General features: G+C 39.7%; 1 protein-coding gene and 1 long non-coding RNA gene across 3 annotated transcripts in view; one reads left to right on the top strand and one right to left on the bottom strand.

Moving 5' to 3' along the window:
• Positions 1-15,218, top strand: part of LOC139133205 (uncharacterized) — a 20,970-nt gene extending 5,752 nt beyond the window's left edge. Inside the window, exon 2 of the long non-coding RNA XR_011552547.1 lies at positions 14,972-15,218. This is a non-coding gene — a long non-coding RNA (uncharacterized lncRNA). The remainder of the gene's footprint in view (positions 1-14,971) is intronic.
• On the bottom strand, positions 12,873-18,454 carry LOC139133203 (ninjurin-2-like). 2 transcript variants are annotated; one of them, XM_070699642.1, is made up of 4 exons: positions 18,326-18,454; positions 17,345-17,441; positions 14,634-15,050; positions 12,873-14,373 (listed from the first exon to the last, which is right to left on the bottom strand). In XM_070699642.1, the coding sequence occupies exons 2-4, from the start codon at positions 17,420-17,422 to the stop codon at positions 14,239-14,241; spliced, it is 630 nt and encodes a 209-aa protein (XP_070555743.1). In that variant the 5' UTR covers positions 17,423-17,441; positions 18,326-18,454; the 3' UTR covers positions 12,873-14,238. The 2 variants fall into 2 exon arrangements, with proteins under 2 accessions (XP_070555743.1, XP_070555744.1); XM_070699643.1 differs by lacking the exon at positions 18,326-18,454 and adding an exon at positions 17,914-18,179.

The following is an 18,454-nucleotide window of genomic DNA, read 5'->3' as shown; positions in this document are numbered from 1 at the left end:
TGATTCATACTTGTTCAGGCTCGACCTTCGCACAATGGTGCATTGATTCATCCGCATGCGAACACCGTGCGCATACTAGTGGTGAGCCAAGTATTACACTCAGACGACTCGGCCGATGGGCGTTGCCAATACAGGACGCCGATAATGGCGCGAATAAGACAAATCGTATCGCAATGCAACTGTGTATGGGACCTTTGTAGAGGAACCGTGGTAAGGACAATAGCAAGCTTATAGATTAGGTAGGGATGGGGACCTCCAAATAAACAAACACGTCGCCGGGTTGGCGGTAAACCGCAAATATTAACTCTGAAACCGTATGGAATTGCCGAGTTATGGTGACACGGAGATTGTGGCTCATTTAATTTCACTGCCAGAAACTTCTATGTGTGCCACGGAAAGCTGTAAGACTTGGAACGAACACTACAGCCCACTGTGATAATCTAACAACCAGGTATTATTTTGAAGTTATATCTAGATTGTGAGAGATTGCTAATTGGTTTGTCTGTGGTGGATGGAAAGCTGTGATGAAATATATTCTTCGGAAAGCAGAATTTTTAATCAGCTTGATATAGGAACAGTAGCCGTTTGAAGTCAGTGTAGGGGATATTGTAGAGGTTATCATTGTCCACAGTCACGATGGAAGAAGACAACGTGGACGAAATCCAGCCAGTAAAAGGAAAGACAGTCATGTCAAGGATCAAGAGTTCAAATACAGAAGAACATTTGTGTGAAATGACCTCAATTGAACCATACCGTTGACGCTGTCACTGTAAATAAACAGAACCCAGAGACTCTACAAGACTTTAAGGTAGTACACGCCTCGACATTGAACATGTTAAGATTTTGCTCAAAATTTATGCCCTTTGCCAGGAACATATGCCAAGCGGTATATATGTTTCTCCTCAAAAATAGGCGGTAACATCTTTGTTTGCAAACTTTGAACATGTAATTGATCCCCGATATTCTGACAATGTCCAAAGAAGAGGTACGACGACAAACCATACTCCGTGCATGGATGTAAACAAGACATCTTTTTACATCCATGCATACACACAAGTACACCCAGACAAAGTCCCTCCAATCAACCTCAGGGATCGAAACAAACATGGCGCCTCACAGGCTGTGATGCGGGTCATAGTTGACGAGTGGGTAAAAATGACTCAGTCGCTGTTCTATGTATGCCACGGTCCCTCCACGTGTCTGAGTCTTCATATATTTGTTTGCAACGAAACCCACTTTCTTTCGTTCTTTTGAAAAGACCACCAGTCGTAATATTCCAATCTGCTTTCGGTTTACCGGTTTTTTTTGTAAAGTGCCACCAGCTATCTGACAAGATAAAAGACAAGTTACAGATGGTTCCCCGGGGATATGTTCCATCGATTTTCGTCGGAGCATTTACGATGCAAGGTGATTTCACGATGTTAAATAAGTGTAATTAGACTGATAAACAAGCTCGCCAACCTTTCATTTTGTACAACCTTTGACTGCATGGTGCCACAAAGACCTTTTCATTATATTCACCACTGCTGATACGGTCACTTTACTCAACCGTGTTTTTTTATGAGCGCTCATCACTGAGAATGCCAATACGGACGAAAACACTCCACCTGGCGGGGCGCAGGTCAAATGCGTGGTCTCAAATGATCTAATTGGCCAGTTTCCCGCCAACCAAATACCTAACACGTTTGAACGCGACTAAATGATATTTACGAAATGACACACTGACAGGTTTCAATGGAAACTTGGCGTCAAATTTGGCAGCTCTTCATTGTAGCACTCTAATGTTTTCGTTCATGGTTACGAACTGACTCTCTGTTGACCCTGTGTCACTGTGAACAAAATTTGTGAAAGATAGCGCTACCTCAGACAACATACCGTGTTCAAATGTTGTGTTCCACCAATATCAGGCTATACTGTTGCATGTTGGAGGTAGCGCTATCTTTCACAAATTTTGATTTGAACGAGAGTCGTGGTCGCTTTAGATGCCACTTCGACGTTTCATCTCATCTCTGTGTTGACTGACGTACGCAAGGTAAAGTTCAGCCCATCAATGGACACGTCGACGAGGCCATGTACATTTGTAGATTATGGTCACACAACAAAAACTGATAACGACTCAGATTTGTGTGTTCAGGTAGTTTGATCGAGGGTACTGTAAACCATTAAGATAGACGAACAAGACAGCTTTGCTGATAAACACACTGGATGTTCGAGGAGCGAGGAGCCGGACACTTGAGCTGAATGACAGCCTTGTTTGACAAATAGTCAACAGAGGTGTGTTTGAACGTGAATATGTCATCAAACGTATATTGAAACAGAGTAATGATTTTAAGGGATAACAGCTTTTCTTAATTGCACTCCTGCTGCGATTTGAAAAAAGTCCCTCCCCCGCTCATTAGGCCCCCCAGGAGTTCTATCAACTCGGACACCCACGCTGCCCTGTCCTCACAAACGGTAAAGCCCGAGCATTGCTCTCTCTCTCTCTCTCTCTCTCTCTCTCTCTGTCTCTCTCTCTCTCTCTCTCTCTCTGTCTCTCTCTCTCTCTCTGTCTCTCTCTCTCTCTCTCTCTCTCTCTCTCTCTCTCAGTTTTACCCACTACAATTGTACACAGCTGTGTACAACGGAGTCTACTCATTGCCCAATGAACGAAAATGAAACTACCTGCCCGCTAACAAGAAATCCATACGCGTCCGCCCACCAAAGCGGAAAATGCCCACCTGTCCGAATCCTTCCGAAGTCGTTCGCTTTGCTTTGTTTTGTCTTTGTTTGCAATTTTTGCATGAACACTGAGCTTTGATGGAAGGACTGTGACTGCCCCTAAATGTTGTGGCAACGGAGCATTACAGTATTAGGGTTTAATTTTTCTCCACGATTTAATTATTTCCCTAGAAGAGTCCGGAGTCTTGGTCCTTGCAGAGTTGTACAAAAATTTAAATCCACCAAGGAATACTGCAGCACTTTGTAACCAACTAATAATCCTCCGACCTCGCCATTCACCTGTAGGTGTATCATAAGTTCGCAACGGGTGACGATGGCCTTTGATGCGTTCGTAGCCATCTTATGGCTGGAGATTTTCTCGATTTTTTGCCACATGGGTGGGGCATTTGGCAAGTTTCATGAGACTGATTACTACATCTACAAGAAACCCCGAGGTAAGGTAGGATTCGACATTAATTGACCATGGAGGTAGTAACCGACACAAACTCAGAAGGCTGAAAAGGTTCACTGCGGCAAAGCGCACAATTACAACGGACATACGAACGAGCATGGTGGTACAAAGTGATACCAGAGTCTACATACGCCCATCCACGTACCGCCTATAAAATTTTGCGCGCCATTTTATGATTGACAGCTATACCACCGCTTGCTACGTTCATTCATTGAACGAGCGCAGTATAGTACTTCGTGCACTCACGCGCCGGACGGACCCGCGCGCTGGCCACAAACCACACAAAAAACAAACATGCCAGTCGAAGTTACCTTAATATCTCTCAAAAGCTATTGTGACGTTTCGTGTATGGCAACAGTTTCAGTAATTCTACGTTTACATTGTGGTATATATGAGTATGAAAATTCAGATTTATAAAGAGAGCGGTATGAGCGCGATGCTGCACAATGTCAACATAACGCCCGTTATAAAACCGGGCATATCTATCATGCATTTTCAGTTCGGTTAAATTTAATATTACGGTTGACAAATGGAAGTACACTCAGACACATACTGACAAGCTTTCGCGCCATAATTTGACAACGACAGCATCTGGTTTATCATGTTTGAATGCCAGGTAAACACGACTTATCATACAGTATTTGCAGTGGTCGATAGTTACCCAGTGTCGAGTAAAATCATGTCAAATTTATATAATTCGACTTCAAAACATGCCAGTTAAGCGAAACTGTGTTTGTCATGAATAGATTGTAGTTATTATTCAAAAACGTGACAGCAGTGTAGGGCTAAAAATGGCGGATACCTTCAGAGCGTTCGACTATAGGTCAAACCGCGGACATTGTTTGTTGAAATTTATCCGTGGCAAATAGGCCTACTTACTCAAACTGTGATTTCTTTCGTCATATATCGCCTTGCTCGAAGTAGATGTGCTCTTTGAGCTGGCGCGGCATGGCGACTTGCAGACAAAGTACAAAAACCTTCGGTAAGAACACGACACGAGGACAAATAGTCTATAATGATGTCGCTAGGGTGATCACTTGAATTTCTAGCTGATTAATAGAAGATGCTATTTCATGAAAAATGATTATTGTTTATGCTAAATTACGTGCCTTTGAGTCGACAAACTTTCCAGTCATGTCACAGTCTACACATTTAGAAAAACACATAAAAATTACAAATTGCCCGTTAACTGCGTCCAGCACTGTAAATGCTTGGATTCGGCCGCAGGCGCAGTAGTGCCCGTCACAATGGTTGTTTCAAATGACGTCACGATTGAAAAATTCCCATGTTTTTTTAAAGTGTACGTGGATGTAGCTAGACTATGGATAAGGTGAATGTATGATTTACTGCTAGCCAACAAGATTGTTCTGACTTAAGTCTCAGTGCAATGGAGCAAAATTATATATTTTATTGCTTTGCTATCGTGTTCTATGTATTTCAGTCAGTTATTGTATTTATTTTCTATCGTCTGATGATCACTATTGTTGTCAAATCGAAATCTATATTGGGAATAAAGACAAAAACGACGAGGCTATTGGCAGCCATGCATGATTTGTAAAAGATGACTGGGACTTTCGGCAGGCCAGACATGTGTTTACGGTGTCGGCATGCACGCTCAAGAGGGCCAGAGCAACGGCACATATATGTATCGAGTTCAGCTTTCTCACTCAAAGCCGGCAGCGCGCAGCGTAAGCAAGACTTCGGATCCTGTAAAAGTTGTACGGAATCATTCTTATACATATTGTGTAGACGAATTGGAAATTTTGACGTGCTGTTTATTTTGAATTGAACCGTTATGACCGTTACTAGGCCTATACATATTTCCCATGACTTGTTTACAATTATCACAAAGCGCCCTTGTTGAACGTTTGAATGCAGGTCTGGGAAGTCGAACGATTTACAACAATTTGATATTGTACACAGTGTATATCAACGGTGAAGTGTAGTAATGTTCCGTGCCACTGAATCCACTTGTAGTAGTTTTACAGCCGCCAATCCTACATCTCCAATTTCGTAAAAATCTATAAAATTTTGCTGTGTACTTTGAATCATGCGATCAAAAAAGCCAACATTCCCACTGACCGACCTAATTTCCTCGGGCATGTAGTGGAGAAAACTTGTTATACCTGATCTTAATGCGGGACGTCATAAATATGGCGATAACAGTCACCTTGACCTGAAACTAGGTGAAACTTCATTGATGTAAACAAAGAGAACAATGGCCCTCTGTCCTGGCAAAATCATGTTGAGTTGCCTCAGGCCTGGAATGAACTTGCCGTGATGGTGTCGTTCGGTATAACACGACCAAAATATTAAAAGTTCGTACCCCAAGACGAGTAGTGAACATTTGTAGTGGGGACGGCAAGCGACGGTTTAAACGACACTGGTTGCTGACGTGAAGGAGATTTGACATGTGAAAATCTGCATAACCATGTCGTAAATAAAAGAACTGGTAACTGTGGAATGACAGAAGTTTGAAGCTCGACATGACGGTGTTTCGCTCCACTGGGTCACACAGCGTGTGGTAACTTGCAAAATACTCACTGGCAATTTTACACAATCTTTGCCCTCGGACCGATTTTCTGGCTCTGAAAGTGAACGGCATTTCTGGACGTTAGGTCAGGTTAAGGCTTGCCCTGGAATTTTGGCGCGTAAAGTGATACCAGGGACCGTTGAATGTATAGACATCTTAGAACTATTAAACTTACCAGTAACCAATGCATTCTTACACGAAGGGCAAGAACCTTCGATCCACGCAGTCAACTGATGATTTTACGAAATACTAGTAAATGTGTTGGATGATCTGAACGTTTGCGTGGGTGTTAGGCGGGAACACTTTATTAGAAATCCTTCACCACGCAGAGCCCCGAAACGTTCATTTTGACATATCACAATTGAGTTGGGTTACGAATTTTCATGTCGCATGGACTCATTAACTTAACGGAGTTGTTCGAAAGGGCCGAAATTTGTACGTGCATCTAGGCTTCATCAGCATTTATTGCGTTCGTGTCCGATTACCGCGTATACCGCGAAGGGTCTCTCCTGTACCATGGAGCTTTTGGTAGCTCCATGCCTGTACAACAATATGATCTCTTTAGGTTTTACACTGTCCACACATACCTACATACAGCTGGCGCACACATCATCAGGACTGCGATTACAGCCAGGTATACACACCATAGAAAAAGCAATTCACACAGTTCGTTTGTCGATGAGAGATGTCTGTGGCTTTGACATACTTTAAGAATTTAAAAATTTGTTCTTCGCGTTCAGAACCGAATGTTGGCGGGAAAGGTGTGTACATGTATCTGACTCGACCATCGTCGCGAGAGGGTTGCATCTCCTTCCGTAAGTCGAACAAGTCACAGCTAGATTCGTAAAACGTTATCCATGTCTCTGCTGAACTAAAAGAAAGCTTCAAACCATATGGAATCTATCACAGAAGCTTCAGGTGCAGCCAACGGAGCTATTCATCGAAAAAGCTATTCCAGGAGCAATTTTTGAGGGCAGGGGAAATTTTAATTTTGCTAGGGCAGGGGACATGTTTTTAGGTGGTAGGGGAGCAAATTTTAGTTTTTTTGTAGGGCAGGGCGGATATCGGTTGATTGTCCTGGGGACAGGGCTTGGCGAAAAACTTTTTGAGGGGAATTGTTTCCAGGGCAGGGGAAATTGGCAAGTTTTTTTCGCCACAGGGTGAGGGAGCTTCAAAAATTCACAGTGGGGAGGGGAAACAGGCAAAAATAAGTGAGGAGTGGGTAAAAATGAAGTTTGAGTGTGGGAGGGTAAGTCGAAAAATTTTGTGGGAGGGCAAATCATGAACAGCTAATAAATTACCCTCTTGACTTAAAATTAGTCAGTTCACATTATTTGTCGTGCACAATATATCTTATCATTGTAAGGACCTTTTTAAAAGTGCATTGTTCGTTGGCTGCACCTGAAGCTTCCGTGGTAGGTCCATGTTCAAGCTAACACCTGCAAGAAGTTATCACAACAGAGGCCGAAATACACTGCTTTTCTGCACCCCTTACATAAAATAGTTTACCCAAAGAGTATATTTACGGGTTTGTATGAGACCGACATACTTTGCGTTCTGTACGAATGGCACGTTGTGTACACCTAAACTTATACGTACGCGGCTCAAAACAAAGTTGTAAATCTTTATGCGTTGGCGGGAAAATATATTTACGAGAGCTGAGACCAAGGTTCACCCTGTAAGCGCGGAATCTCGTCGATGAAAATAGTAGATTAACGTATTCAAAGACATGACGTGAATCCGATAGAGATAAGAGAGGTCGATCTTTAGTTTCGATTCAATCACAGTCCCTCCACTGAGTGGCGGGACTGTGATTCAATCAAATTTGAAGCCGGTCTATTTATCCTGTAGGTTGATTGACTCTAAACGAATGACTGAACGAGAAAACCATATTGTGGTAGTTATCTGAGCTTTGGAGCGGTAACGTCATACTTGTAGAATCGTCGTTTTTGTGTACAAAAACATGAATGTGTAGGTCAAGAGGACAAATGGGCCAGTTCGATATCAACGTCCTTTGTGTACAAACACATGACCACGTCTAACAAAACAGAGCAGAGGTCGCTGACATGTTAAGGATTGCAAACCTTTCTAATAGGTAAGAGGTCGGACGTACACAAACATTGATGGTAGCTTTCATCTATTCATGTGCAAATGGTTATCCCTGGAAAGGGGGGGGGGGGCAAAACGATCAGATAGAATCGAAGACTGCTGGGTGGAGAGTGGAAACTATTGGGGATAACATGGTTCGTCTTTGTACATGTTTGCATTGAAACCGCTACTTAGGTAGCCTGGACCTTATTCTCCGCTTTGGCCTTCGTATGGGCGAAGACCAAAAATATCCGAAGACAAAAATACTCCGGCATAAGGTACTGGACTACTACTTAGGCGCTATAGGCGGTTCACAAAAACATACCGTAGAAATTACATGTATGACTTTGCTGTACCACAGTCACCTGTGGTCTATTCCGCTCTGTGTACATATGCCTGGAAAGACAATTCTTCTCAGGCATGACTGTGGCTGTACATACCCCCGCCCTAATCCGTGCTTCGATCCCAAGTAAAACGTTCTGGGTTATAGAGCACGCCCCCTATCATTCAGTGGGCCGCGTGGTATCATACCGTGCTATATTACAAGCTAGCGTTTCGCCAGTTCACTGTAAAACGAGCATGTATACGGGACGTGCAACGGTGAACCACTTAAGAATTTTGGTTTCGTTTCAATACCTGTTCGTAAAATTGGAGTGCAGCGGTAGGAATATCAAAAGAACGCGCGTAACTTAATTCCCAGGAGAGGCGGCAGGAGCATTGCGTTACATTATAGAGGCCGGTGTATTTTAATGACCCTGGCCAAACGTACCTTACATTTCGGTTCAGGTTGATTCCGATAATTGCCTGGGCTACAATGAAACCTGGAGATACAAATGTTTTAAATAAATATTTTACTTTCATGATTAATACACTCAAACCACTCTGAGTAGTGCACGGCAGTGCATGTAGAACCAACATTAAGTAAAACGTCGTTTTCTTGAATTTTGTGTGTGGATTCGAATACTGGTATTCCAGTGCAGAATTTGAGCGGCGGCATACTTCTATAGAAGCTGAACACAAGACTGACCATATAAGCCTTGGTGAGAAACAGGTGGTTTCATTCTTCGCCAAGCATGTTTTGAAATGTCAAATGAACGTCTACAGAAGGAAAAAATGACAACACTCAGGAACATTTTCTTTTCGTTTACTTGGTCCCTTGCAGTTCATGATCACTGCAAGCTGAAATAAGTAGAACTGCGTTCGCAGTACAAGGGAAACTCTTGGCAACTTGACGGTGTAACGAGCGCTTTTATAGCTGTGTAATTAGGTTGAGAAAATTACTCTCAAATGGGGCAATTTGGAAGCAATTACGAAGCCGAGATACAACCTTTATTCACCAAATCAAGTAGCACTCCATTGTTGTCAACTGTGAGAGCTTTCGGTGAGCCGTTGTTTTATTGAAAACGACTGAACATGTAACAGCTTGACCCAATAAAAAAACAATGACGTTTAATCGCCAAGTATGCATGTTCGTTGAAATGATCGAGTGGAAATTTAAAAGTCATGGAAAAACTTTGTGGTAAAATTCTCTGATATACACGTCATGAAGATCGGCTCCACAATGCTTCCGGGCGTAAATTTATGTGTTATGTCGATGAAATATGGCGTACTGAGCGTCGACATTCCCTGGGACATTCTAGATCTTCAGTGGACACGGTCAGGTGTTAGATTTGCGCCTCTTTCGCACGATCACGTCACTGAAAATCGCCACTGCATCGACATATGGTAGTAGTGGAGGGTCTGTGATTGACACAAGCGCATGTTTATTTCACGGGACTATTGGTCACTTTGGTGGTTTAAATCGGAGGCTTGAGAAAAGCGCAAAGCCATTTGTCGTAATCGATCCCTATAAACTCACTTGGGAATAGTAAATACCACCATAAAGCACGGTCACTCAACAAAAGACCGTGATTAAAGTCAGCACGTTCATGCAAACCTTTGTGTAAGTTTACTCAAATATCGCGAAGGGAATGAAGGAGTATTTTATTTTGAACGATGAATAATTTAATAACGATGAGAAGGAGTACATGCTAAAATGTGCCAAATTGATCGAGAACACTATGTTGCAAAAGTGAAAGTTAGGGCATTTAAAGAAAATTATTTGTTTGCCGTCCTCGATTTTTGAAAACCTATCAGCCATCCAGGGAAAAACACAAACACAGACAAAAACACGTGTATTAACATAAACTCAATTTTTATTTGATATCCTTTGGCAGAATAATATTTTTATTTGTAATAGTGTTAACATTGTGTTTTGTTTTCTTAATTATCTCTGAAAAGCTATCAGGACGTGGACGGCAAACAAATAATTTTATTAAAATGCCTGTAATGAGCGTTTTATCCAACACCCACGTTTTGCATTAATCACCAGTAACTTAGGGGTCGATTGGAGTTTGGATACAAACACGATTGGAACTAATTTGAGATAATTGGATCGTGAAGTGATGTCTCTTTGATCTACAAATATAAGCTCATCTACTTTTCTTTTTAAGTTGCACACTTGTTTTTATGAGTAATTTGTAATATCGCAACATTCAGCTATAGGGCACACAACATTTTTGAGAAATTTGAAAAATATGAAAATCAAATTATCCCAAATTAGTTCCAATCGTGTTTACAGTAAAAAGCTACAGGGTCACTGAACTTCTGCCAGGTTTTGAGGTTAAAACAAATTCATATTCCTAGGAAAAAAATATTCATTCACCAGACAATTATAATACCTCAGATAGGGGGTATTTGTCTAAAGACAGAGAACAATGTACAATTAATGTTAAACAATTATTGAGTCATATAAATTATAAACATATTATGACAAAAATCTCGAAATATTGTTCATTTCAAAAACAATACTGTGAAAACCCCATCAATACGAATTAGTAAAAAATATAAATTCTGGACAGTCTTTTTAACCTGTTCATCCCTACCACTCTGCAGTCCATTCCTGTAATCAGGTCTATACTCCCCCTTGATGACGACGAGTTTGGGCCAAACCATTGTTAAGAAAGGGTTAAAAGAAACTAAACAGGGTGATAGTTTAAATGTAACTGATGTTACGGATAACATCATATAAGAGGCTTGGCTACTATTCTATGTAGAATGAAATATGTGAATATTTAAGCCCTATTACTTGTGACTTTTCACAATTATCTTTATGATTCATCTTCAAATCGATGGAGTCCTTGTGTACAATGCTTTTGGTTGAAGTAAGTGGAAGTTACTAGTAACAGATCATAAATTATTTGGGCTGGTCAAAATAAAACAAAAAAACAAAGTATACCTAATTTCTATGAAAAAGATAATTATTCATGTTGTAGAAATCTCCTCCACTTTAAAATTTATATACTTTTATTCAGTTAAACCCCCTTCAATGTTTAAGATACACAAATTTGCTACCTAATCAGTGATATGTACAATTTGCTTCAAAATATGTTGAAGATGAGTCTGTATCACTGTGGCACATTTATCAAAGAGAAAAATTAAAAAATGGTACAAGAAACTTTTTCTACACCTATATTAGTATCTTCATGGCAACTGTCTTGTCAGCTGATCCAGCTACTTATTGAAAACTTACGTGGGATAAATGCTACAGAAATAGACAGATACAGTGTCAACATCGGACTCTCTTTGCCAATTTTATCTTTGAAAAGCACTGCAGGCAGGTTTAATATAGGACTTCAAAGGAAACTTGGAGGGAAAGCACAGTCAAGCCTGTGCAAAGTTGTCATCAAAGGGCCCAGAAAAAGAATGTGCATTGTATAGAAATGGCCTTTCTGTACAGTTGTGTGTGTTTCCCTTTTTGGGGGGGCTCCCTTGATTTTTATTCTTGATTACAAAAGAGAGTGGTCTAACGTTTTCCCATAGAAGTTGAAGTTTGAGCAAGTTTCAGTCTTTCAATTTGAGGCATGTACTACCTTAACCCTTTGAGCGCTGTAATTTTCTCCCGCCAAAATTTTAGTGCAAAATTTTACCAATTTTTATGAATTTTTCTGTAATTTTTTGATAATTTTTGACCAAATGGACATCACATTTCATTTGCTACAGTTTTTTCTCAAAATTTTGGCAAAATTTGAGAAAAATTGACTGGGGTTTATTTTATAAAGGGGACAAAAATAGACTTTGGCGCTCAAAGGGTTAAAGCAAGGCAGCTATTTACCTCATCATTTACTCTGAAGTTTGCTACAATGGTATGCACATTATAAGTGCTTCATTTATCTGATTAGGTAAGACAACTGGTAACACCACTGTAAAACACATATCATTAAATCATAGACAGTAGAGGGGGGAAGACCCCCTCTACTGTTTATGACAAAATCTACACTTTAACACCTAACAATCATTTAGTTTCAAAATCACTTCGTCAATTATTTAAAACATAAAATCACGATTGGGTTTTTTTTAAGTATTCTTCTGGTCTCAGTGGTTAAATCTAACTAAACATCAGTCAATACAAAACCATAAAATGCTAAATTTGCTTAGAAATGTTTCACATATGCCAGCAAATAATCAGTCATTATCAACATTAAATATTCATTTGACTATGATCTTACACTGATGGAACACAACCTTTAAAATGTAACAATTTAAATTCAAGATAATAACATTAAATTGTGTAAAATTTTGTGATATTTCCAAATCTAATATTTAGACCACTGCTTAGTATAGGCGTTCATAATTGGCCAAATGACATGTCTATTCAAAGAGTCTTGGAAGAGATGGTTTTAACTTTGTCATTCTGTTACAATCTGGTTTCATTTTCAGTTAACGTAGGCTTCGAGCTGGGATCCCATTCTAGTACTAGGACTCTAACTATTACATAAATAGTACTGGACTTGTGTACTGTAAATACATAACATCCACCTTTGATATTTTCAGTCACGCCACACGTCTAGACACAGTAGACACTAGACGAGTAGCATTATTCACCTTTGACACCGGTCATATAGACATTTTCGTTACACTCAATGTTCATGGAGACCTACAGCTTTAACCAGGTTATCTCTGAAAGGATTTGTCTCCGACAATTGGGCGAAATGGTATCATACGCTTCACATCTCAGTTAAACTCACAGGGAAAACAACAAACTATTTTCAGTTCTGCTTTTGTTATCATCTCTCATGTGCTGATTCTCGGCACATCAAAGCCACATGACAAAACCTATGACACAAAAAATGTGACAGCTACCTTTTTTTTTACCGTAAACAGTGACAGCTACCAGTGAAGGACCGGTTCTGTAGAGCGCCCTCACTGGCAGAGAAAGGATGGGTATCATACGAGCAGCTCTTCAGTTTACAATATACAGAAATGAATATTTACCATTGCCTGGCACAAAGAAAGATTGCCTTTGCTCAGTAGTTTTCACAATTACCAGAATATGCTAAAATATTCATATCGGCACCACAAAGGAACAACCGCAGAAATTAGGTATCTTCATTATTTTGTTCAAGAAAACAACCATTTTCTTCTCTTCCCTGAAATGTTGACAAACTGTTAGCCCAGCCTACTGAAAACACTGATTAAAATAGGCAATTGATAAACTAATTCTAGTTTGGACTATAAAGATACAGCTGTCACTTGACATCAGGAGACTATTTTTAAAATAACGCAAAACTTCAAGAGCATGCGTAAAACAGTTACATCAGATACATGTGATTTCTTGTACATGGAAGAAATTCAATGAGTCCATCTGCCACTTAAGTGACTGTAGTGGTACGGCTAAGACTCGATTGACTTAGTGACGATGAAATGTGCACAAACTTTTGATGGCACTATCAGAAACTGAGATCTAAAACTGAGGTTGCTGCCTCATAGAGAAAAGGCAACTACAGCACCACTAATATATCTGTGTCTTTTTTAATACTCTAATTATTAACATTTTCCTGAACCAAGCTCACGCAACTTGGCAAAAAATCCCTAAAAAATGTAAATCACACATTTATAAAATGGCTTAAGCCCCAAAAACTGGAATCTTCTGGAATGTACAAATACTGCTCTCTTACAGGAAGTACTATTTCCCACACACTTCAATTTGCATATCAATAATTTGGTACTTCTGCGGAGAGATACTGCCAAATTAAAAAAATTGTTCAGAAACCGGTTCACGCAAGTTGGCTAAAATTCACTTTAAAATGTTAATTACATAAAGTATTAATAACACTTATTTCAAAACACTGGTAATTTAAGGACAAATACTTCCATTTTAATAGAAATACCTATTAAAATCGGATATGCTAAATCAATGATCTGCACAGAACTCAGAGTGTGAAAGTTCTCTTTTTGAGCTGCCTGTAATGAAGATTTTGCTCAATATGTCATTTCCACCTCTAGAGGGCCTCCTTGTCAAGTCCTGCTTGTAACTGGAATACCAGCATGGTCTATCAATCCAAATAAAGTACTGTTGCTTCTCTGAGAGCCTCTATTCAGCGGCATGTAGAGTAGTTAAACATTGTCGTCATCCGCTGAAAACTGATATAATGACATTGAGGGCACTCACAAACATCACAATCACCGTGGCAACATTGTTGTACATTATTGCCCTCTCTTTCTCTTCTTCATCAACGTTTTCATCTTCAAAGTCGATGAAATACTATAACATGAATAAAAAAAAATAATACCAAGAAAGGTTATTGAGCGTTACTGTAGTTGAGGTTTTTAGAAGTTAAACAGAAGCTTGAACTCTGTCAGGGTGAATCTATAGCTACCTTGTCATTATCTCTGAAAAATTATTTCATGGAAAACCGTATCTGTTGATTGCCCACCCTATGCCCTTCCATTAGTTATACTGCTGTAGATCACCAACACGGAGAATTATCAGCCTGACAAACTGAACCCTGTGGGTAGACTCACCTTGAGCGCCAGAATTATGCTGACAACAAGCTGCAGCACCATGGACGTTATAATCATACCAAGTAACATGTAGTAGAAGTCACTGTCCTGGCCGTGGATGAGCACGGTCTTCAACTGCCCTGCGTTGGCCGACAGCAGAGACATGTTCAGGAAACCCTGTGCTACAGTCTTCGTGTTGGCGTAGGTAGAGCTCCTTGATGCGTGCGGTCTAGGCAGCGGGGGCTGGGTTCCATCGGTTGGTGCTTGTGCTTTGCTGTTAGAACTAGAACTGACCGTTGAACTTGTAAGGTCTTTATCCTTGATATTGACACCATCTTCTCTTTTGACTTCTTCAACAGGTGATGGACTGTCCACTGCTGTTTCATCAGCTTCCGTGTTTTCACCTGATGCGGCACTTGCTGTTTTATCGCCGACGTCCTGGAATGAGTGACAATTATAGATTAAAAGTACTGTTACCTCAGACTTAACTTATGGAGGAATGCCTTGGAGACAGATTGGACTCTAAAATTTTTACAATTCTTTTCTTATCTGCTGCTCTTGTAGACTCATTTTGAAACTTGAGGAATAAATGAATTTTTGCAGACAGTCTTGTTTTTGTGAAAATTGAACACGTTTTTTTTTAAATTCAGTTTTTCCCCTATAGAGCAATAGACTATGATAAAGCAAAGAAAAGGATAGCAGCCATTTTGTATTTCAAATAGCAGAAAATGTTCAGTTTTTTGTTTCTCTAATACCAAACTTTGTATTGTGATTCCCTGACTTTTATTTTTGGTTTGAAAAAGAACAGCTTAAACAGCTAGTAGCTGTAATTTTCATGATTTATTGTTTCGCTAGTTCTGTTTTAATGTCAAGTACAGTTTCTTGTTCTACTCCCATTTGGCATGTTGAAATACACAGTATTTAGCTTGTCAACTCAGCCAGTACATATGTAAACTGCTTTGCTATTGTTGTGAAGTCAAATCTGGTTCAGACTAGATTCAAATATAAACAATAACAGTGCATTTCACACTATAGATGCTGTGTTGACAAACTACATAGTTGTTTCAACATGCTCTTGGGAGTAGAACAAGGACTTGCAATCAATGTAGAAAACAAAAGAAGCAAAACTATCATTTAAAACTACTGCTATACAGGTCCCCTAGTAAAGAAAATTTTAAAAATAGGATCAATGTTTAAAGTTTCTACGAGGAAAGTTTGAACAACAATTTAACCCTTTGAATGCCAAACGCTATTTTTTGTCCCCTTTATAAAATAAATCCAAGCCAATTTTTCCCCCAGATTTTTGCCAAAATTTTGAGAAAAAACTGTAGTGAATGAAATAAAATGTTCATTTGGTCCAAAATTATCTTAAAAATTACAGAAAAATTCATAAAAATTGGTAAAATGTTGCACTAAAATTTTGGCAGGAAAAAATTACAGTGCTCAAAGGGTTAAATCTTTCAGTTTCAGTCTCTGATTGCAATGATTGGACTGGGAATTAAAGACTTTTATGAAAAGCGGGCAACATGTGATTGACAGTGTGCCAGGCCAGAAATGGAGAAATTAACATATGGCATATTCCCATTGATCGATGAAAAAGTTTTCCATGGAAAAACAAAATTGTTTGCTGACTCAGTAATTTAGCCAGTGTTGAACAGTTGCAAGTGAATAAGTTTTTGGGAAGTAATAATCCAGAAGCTTATGATGTGGGAACTCCAGTACCACTGCACTATACTTGTGATCTGCTGTGACCCCTGTAACTGTACCATATTAAAATTGGTGAGAGAACCAATATCTATGCTTTTCCACTGAAATGTGTGTTCTTTTAAATGCTGATAGTTTCTTGTTATTTATTAAAGTGTGGGAAAAAAAAGATAAGTTTGGTGCCATGCTTTGACAATGAGCATTGAATACAGAAAGAGTTACGAAACAAGGCAAGATCTGTATGTTCAAAGGAAATCCATGAAAGTCCTTTAAAATGAAAATGAATCCTGGAAGGTCCAGGAAAAATTGATAAGCCACCAACAATTTTCAAAATTCACAACATGATTGTCATGGTGTCATTAAAAAAGTGATAAATTGGAAAATGTTACCTGGCAACTATATTGGACCCCAAATAGACTTCGAGAATTGCTGAATGATGTTCAAAAGATTTAAAAACTAAATTTTCTTCTTTGCTATGGCAGAAAGTTGAAAAAGCAAAGTGCAGTTATGTTAGGATTCTTTGAGTCAACAGAAAAATGAAACACCATGCATGGACCCGCCCATATAATGTGTAACCGATGTGTCAACAATTCTCGAAGAGGGACTGTTATTGACATCCACAGAACTGGTTGTGGTCACCCTCATAGTATAGTCAGCCCACCCTTTTCCAACATGGTAGATTCCAGGTCACAGGGGTCACAGCAGAACCCTAGTCTGACTTTCTGTACACAAAGCTGAGTAAACACATAAATAACTGAATGAATAAAAATATTTTGTACATAACAGTTCACTAAGCTTGGCTGCAGAGGAATTTACAGTTTGTAATATAGCTATATACCCTCTCATAGCCCCACCACTTTGTTCACAGGCTTGACTGAGCTTTCATAAATTGGTGGGTCTGATAAAAAGTACAGCTTCTGAATCGTGGCAACATACTTTATTCATTGCAATTTATAAAAAGACTGATTTGATTTGAAGCATACGTCAGGACTGATGAAAGTCTAGAGATATAAGATATTTGAACTTACCGTTTCAGGTGACGTGGACTTCACGGACGCACCAATTCTCCTTCTGATCTCAATACTGGGGTCTGACTGGTCTGACATTACGACGACTTCAAAAAGTCTTCAAAAAAAGCAAATATTTAGAATTTAGACCATCATGACCTGGTATAGCGGGCAACATCACGTGCACAAAGATGGCGAACTTTCCTTGTCTCCTTTCATAGTCTGAATTTCAGATTTCAGATCCCTTGCTACACAAAATTCTGGCCTATTGTACTGAATGAACGTGATAATAAATACTTAAAATCATAAAAGTTTATAGTCTTCTATTTTTGTATGACTTCAGTGATTTTTTGTTTACGAACACAAAATTCTATGATTGTGACCTAACAATAAATACAGTGGCATGTTTCATCATTGATGCCGGTATATATCTTATTCTCAATGAGAAGTTTCTGCAGAAATCGGGACAGAAAAAATCCGCCAAGCTACTGAAGTCGCAAGCTACCGTCCTAGGAGTAGGAAAAGGATGACGATCGACACCTGCGCATACTTTAGCACACTTCAAACTGCCCAAACACTCAGTCACTCACCGTGATCGCCTATGTAGATTTCACACGCTCGCTAACGTGGACGGTGGATGCGGAAGTAGCCACCTAAACTGAGCCCGTGCATGTGCAGTTCTTCCAATTCGAGAGGATCTGAGGGACATTGATTAGCCGGGAAGCGAACCATGAAATCGCGACGTTCCGCCTAGGCGCCTGTCAGCCAATGAGTCACAGTCACTCTTGGCAAGATATGGAGACAGAGGCGAGTTGCTCAGGTGCATGGCGTCAGCTTGTCAATGGGGCCCGGGGTAGCTGCAAAGCTGTAGCTTATATTATGTAGGTCCATGATACGTCGGACGGCAAAATTGAAGGCAAACTCAGTGACAATCGTATAAACATTATATCCGTTTGTAAATATGTTAGGATATCAATCATTACAAAGAAATAAAAACCTTACCTTCAGAGATCCACTTTTCCCGCTCAACAACACATCAATCAAAACGCGTATTTTCATTATCGATCCCGGGTATCGATTGCGCCGTCACAGTGTATACCAGGAAATCCCATGACGTCACTCAATTATCCA

Source organism: Ptychodera flava, chromosome 5, assembly GCF_041260155.1.
Source record: "Ptychodera flava strain L36383 chromosome 5, AS_Pfla_20210202, whole genome shotgun sequence".
NCBI classification, from domain to species: Eukaryota; Metazoa; Hemichordata; class Enteropneusta; family Ptychoderidae; genus Ptychodera; species Ptychodera flava.
This window is presented reverse-complemented; position numbering and strand designations above follow the sequence as displayed.

Coding starts and splice junctions, on each gene's coding strand:
- LOC139133203 (XM_070699642.1), bottom strand. CDS start 17,422: ATGTCAGACCAGTCAGACCCCAGTATTGAGATCAGAAGGAGAATTGGT. Junction 15,051..17,344: donor AGTCCACGTCACCTGAAACG/GTAAGTTCAAAT, acceptor CACTCATTCCAG/GACGTCGGCGATAAAACAGC. Junction 14,374..14,633: donor GCATAATTCTGGCGCTCAAG/GTGAGTCTACCC, acceptor TTCATGTTATAG/TATTTCATCGACTTTGAAGA.